This window comes from Clupea harengus, unplaced genomic scaffold (genome assembly GCF_900700415.2).
Source record: "Clupea harengus unplaced genomic scaffold, Ch_v2.0.2, whole genome shotgun sequence".
NCBI classification, from domain to species: Eukaryota; Metazoa; Chordata; class Actinopteri; order Clupeiformes; family Clupeidae; genus Clupea; species Clupea harengus.
This window is the reverse complement of record NW_024880727.1, coordinates 1-5,330: the sequence shown is the minus strand read 5'-3', so window position 1 is coordinate 5,330 and position 5,330 is coordinate 1. Positions and strand designations below refer to the sequence as shown.

Here is a 5,330-nt window from a genome sequence, read left to right as displayed (position 1 = left end):
TGTGTCAGACGCTACCTGTTTGTGTTGCCACTGAAGTGATTTATGTTGTGTTGCTTTGTGTTAATAGGCCTATGCTTGTATATATTTTTTCCATCTTGTCCATGTACCAATAAGAATTTTCTTTGTTGTGTGAGGGGTTTATCACCACCTTCCCACCATATAAACACTCAGAGGTGAGCACTGACCCACCATTCTGCTGTGGAGCTTAAGGGCATCACCCAGTAGGTAGTGTTTATGTTCCAGGCCACACCCAGAGTAGACAGTATAGCGATCATAACTTAAAGTTGATTTGAGCATGCAGTGTTTCATACTGAACTAGACGGACGGTCTAGGTCACAAGGTCACACATAGAGAGCACAGACCTCTGCCAAGGCCAAATGCCCTATCTCACAATCTTCCTGGATCCGCTCCTAAATTTAATTGGTTCTTCTATGGCCCATGCTACACCCATCCACCAAGTGTAATAGAAATCGGGCAGGTAGTTTTTACATATTCCTGCTGACAGAGAGACAAAAAAATAATCCAAGAAACGACGGAGGTAAATATGATCCTCCATTGAGTGAAGAAAGGCTGAAGTATGAGGAACACACAGGGTGATGAAATAATCTTTTATTTTTCTTAAATCAGATTGTTAGACTATAGCTGTACATTTTTCAGGTCAGGTTTCTACACAGCTCAAGCCCTGTTAAAGGCTTGAATGTATACATTCTTAAATATATGTCTTCTATAAGGGAAAGGTTACTTGCAAAAGGTTTAAATCCAAAAAACACCAAGGGTGTATTATAATGCAAAAAGGCAGTGCTTCAAGAAGCTACTAACCGCATAGCTATTATAAAGAACTAAGTCCTAGCAGCGAGAGGCGAAGCTATATTAGCAACACAACACAAAAGCGACTTGAGAGCAGCAGGAGATACACCTCAAAACTCGAACTAGACAAAGACAGGAAACTCTAACGACCCGATGAGGGCCAGAGAAACTAGCTAGGTATTTAAACCCTGGCTAATTGAGACTAAGTGGCAACCATAAAAACAGTGTGTAATTACAAACAGGTGAATGACACACAATGGGTAACAGGTGAATGACACAAATCACAACTAATGCACATGTGTGCGAAAACAAGTCCGTTATCTTGTCCCTTGGCCACCAGAGGCCACCAATGTGCCAAATCGTGGCAATCGCCGCCCGAAGTCCTGACAGAAAAGGTTACTTTCATTTTCTCTTGAGCATGTGTAGAACAATGACATTCTCCAACTGATCATACAGTATGATACAGCAATTAAATACAAGGTTGTTAAACAAAATACCAATAATGCAAATCTTAGAGTGTGTAAAGTTCTTCTTCATGCTTACCAAAATAGAAACAGTTTGTGTTACTTGTGTAAATCCAATGTATTGTCTATGTCTTTCAATTTCTAAGTTCTCAGCTTTAAGGTATTATGTAAATGTTGAGTTTAAAGGCCATTTTTTCAGATTCTGTAAATATTTTAGAAAATGAAGTTGCTTCCGTCCATGATGTTTACTTATCCTCTCTTATATGTGAGATGAGGTGGTTTGGGATGTTTCTCAATGTAACATGTAATAGGGGGATCAGTGAGGAATTTAAGGAATATCTAACATCTGAGGAATATCTGATATCTGTGTATATAAAATAAAACAGTTCAAAGTCATGATTTTCTACTATGGAACACAAACACACACACACACACCTGCTTTTTGGCAGTAGCAACATAGAAACAAAAAATTTACACTAACAAATTTCACATTAAAAGTTATACTAAAAAGGATTTCTTGTAAGGACTGAGCGTGTCTTATTCTGATGGACAGCTATGATCACCTGAGGGTAATTCTGGTCTGCTGTTTCACGGGCCTGTCAGGGTTTGATGACTGCACTGTAGATCACGTCAATCTCAGCTCTGTGAACACACATCATGCAGCACTTACTGTTACACCTCTAGTCTGAGAAATAAGGGTTGGATTGTGACTGAAAGCAGGAACATTTTCAGTATGATATGTGAGAGGTGACTACATTGCTGCAATTTGGCTACTGAGCATTAAGACAGCAGAAATGCCCACCTGGTGGCAGAACTCCCTCTAAGTAACTGGACCGATGAGTAGGTAACATCATCGTCCAGCGTGGAGGTTTGAGGCTTCTGGACGGTGGCGTAAAGTGGTACTTCCTCTGTTTTGGAGCGATTGATGCGAACGCTGGCATACTGAACGTCGTTTTGATCAGGTGTGGGCATTCTCTGTGCGGGGTCAGAGGTCGTGGCCCTTGCTGTGACAGTGCTGTAAACGAGACCTGAGTCGTTCTGATCGGGAAAGAGAATAGATTACATCATGAATGATGCAGAGGTGAATGGACAATACAACGCAATGGTGACATACAACTCTGATTTCAGGTGGCAAGAGTTCCTTAGGTTATTTAGGCTTGGCTGGTGCCAGATATTCCATATGGGGAGATACATACAAATGTAATCATTGCAGAACAGAATACAGCTAAGGAATTTGAGCACCAAGTTCCTCACCTGTATGTCAGTAATTGTATTCCTTGTATCTGCAGTTATTTCAGCATTCTGCTTCCTGTTTTGTAGATGGGACATTCGCATGTATAGGTGATGTTAGAGAGTTAAAGTTATATGAATTCATATCAATAAATAATATGCAGTTATCATACATGGTATCCCTGTTTTTGCACAAAATTGTTTCAGAGGAAGCAAACTTCACTGAATCACCTTAAGCACACAATTCCAAGTAACAGCAGGACAGCAAGAATGATGAATGTGGTGATAATAGCTGGTAGGATGATGCCAGCCACTTCTACGGGTAAATTAAAATCTTGATGATGAAACAGTAAATACATGCAACAATAATCAACAGTGCTGTAAGTGATACTTTGCAGGAAAAGCAAACTGGTTTTACATTCTGAATGCCATAATGTGGCAAGATGATGACAACAGTCAAAGCTGTTTCAAATCTCCTCCTTCTAATCATCAATGCAAGCATTAAATCACATCAGTATTTTCACCAAAATTTTGTAAACAAGTGGAATTTTCACAGGCAGAGATACATTTTAGTATTCTCATAAAACTAGACAACACTGACCTTCTGTTGGAACTGCAAGTCCAGTAGAGGTCTGAGAGCCAACTTCATTATCTGCCTCACAGTAGTAAAGTCCACTGGAATCAGAGGTCAGATTGAAGCTGATGCTGTCACCTGTGCCCCTAATAAGAGATTCAGCTCCAGTCTTCATATACCAGGTGTAGTTGTGCACTGGTGGGTTGGCATCACTGCTGCAGGTCAGAGTCACAGAACTGCCCTCCACTATTTCCCCAGGACTGATGGACACTGAGACATTCTTTGGCTTGTCTGTAAAAATGTATGCAAGTTTTATCTTAATAAATAACAAAAGAAAGCACGTAACATATGAAGACATTTCATTGATGTGTTTGATTTCTGTAGCAGTGAGACCATATAGACCTATAAATAAACAACAAGACACAATATATTTTATATGCACTACGTTTTTAACCATATTTCTACACAACTGTACACGTTTACAGTCAGTTGTAGTAACTTACATCGGACTTTGAGAAACACATCAGTGGAAAAGAGACTCTCATGACTTCTGACAGCACAGGAGTAACTGCCCACATCCTCACTGCTGACTGGGTTTAGAAGCAGCCTGTTGTCTCTGGTTGTGTGGTTCAAGGTCACAGGCTGTCCATTCTTGTACCAGACGAAGGTGGGGTTGTTACTCAGAATACAGGTTGTATTACAGGTGAGTGTCACTTTCTCTCCCTCTTTCACTGCTTCAGGAGTTATCAACACCTGCAGAACTGATGGATATATTATGTGTAGGGAGACGCAGTGCTACATGTACACACATTTCATTATCAAAACAGTTAAAGGGCTTACCTGTTACAGTGATGTTGACTCCAGGTAATCCAGAGTATCCCTTCCCCTGTGCTGTAGTAAACCTGAAGGCATGTTCTCCAGAGTGACTCTCTCTCATGTCTATCAGTCTCAGGGTAGAACTATTCTCTTTATTCCCAACATACTCTGTGTGATTTTGATAGTCTTCTTCCAAACTTAGACCTACATCGAGACGGCTTGATTTCTGCTTGTTAAACCAGAAGGTTGTGCTGATGCGGTGATCCCTGGGATATTTGTAGTTGCAGGAAATATTCACAGATGAACCATTCAATGCACAGATGCTGTTAGATGAGTAGGTCACACCCCAACATTGTTCAGATGGAGCACCTATGGCCAGGTGTAAAAATTGGGTATTAAACACTATAATTATCAGTGTAGACATTATGATAAGCATTATGAAAGGCATCTACCGTATATTATGTATGTGAAATACGAGTATTAAACACCATATCTATCAGCGTACACATGCACATTATGATTAGCATTATGAAAGGCATCTACGTATGTGGTTATCTGCATATAAAAAACAAGTTGCCTGAGTAACAGACTGTTTCATCTGCTGAATCTTGACATTCAGATCCAAGTATCCCATACATCTGATATGAAATAGTCATGTAATGTTCTTGAGTTACATCCCTACTCACACACTGCAGGGGAACGATGAGTCTCATAACCTCTCACAGCACAGGAGTAACTGTTCTGTTTAATGGGTCTGCTTGAGTCTAGTAGTATAGAGGCTGTGGCTTTGTCTTGTAGAGGCTGTCCATTCTTGTACCAGACATACTGAGTGTTAGAGCTCAAGCTGCAGGAGGTGCTGCAGGTCAGTTCAGTCTGATTCTGTTTCCCTACAACAGCACCCTCCTTCACCTGCAGGTCTGAAAAGAGAGGTTAGAAGTCATTGTGGCTTCATCCTTGAATATCATTTCAATTATGATTAGAAAAAAGAAAACAAATTGTAAGTTCATCATTACGTATAACGGAGACTGTAACACCAGATCTGCCTGTTATCCAACTCGGGTGAAAAGCTGTGTAAAACTGAAAGTGATAAACACCAGCGTGATCATCTGAAAGTTTGTCTATTTTCAGACTGCAGTCAGGATAACCAGAGCTACTGTGTTCTCTGACTCTCCCTCTTTTCTCTTCATACCACTCTCCTCCTTTATAATATCCAACCCAATAATATTCATATGTGCAGGGCAGGACCACTGATGCCCCTTTAAGGCCACAGACTCGTGTGGAGGAGTAGGTCACACTCACTCCACACTGAACACCTGAAACACAGCCACAATGAAGAGTCAATTTGGATAAAATATTTAAAAGCAGACAGCTTTGAGAAGAGTATTCTCATGGCACTGATCAGGTATTGTAATTATAAATTCTGATGGCCGTGTGTGGGG

The 5,330-nt window shown here is 40.5% G+C and overlaps 1 protein-coding gene across 1 annotated transcript; it reads right to left on the bottom strand.

Moving 5' to 3' along the window:
- Positions 1 to 3,802: 3,802 nt before the first annotated feature.
- On the bottom strand, positions 3,803 to 4,808 carry LOC116219407 (the record flags this gene model as incomplete). Its single annotated transcript, XM_042707247.1, has 2 exons — positions 3,803 to 4,260; positions 4,578 to 4,808. Coding segments are annotated over 2 exons (680 nt in total), but the record flags the coding sequence as incomplete, so codon positions are not given.
- Between the last annotated feature and the right edge of the window lie 522 nt (positions 4,809 to 5,330).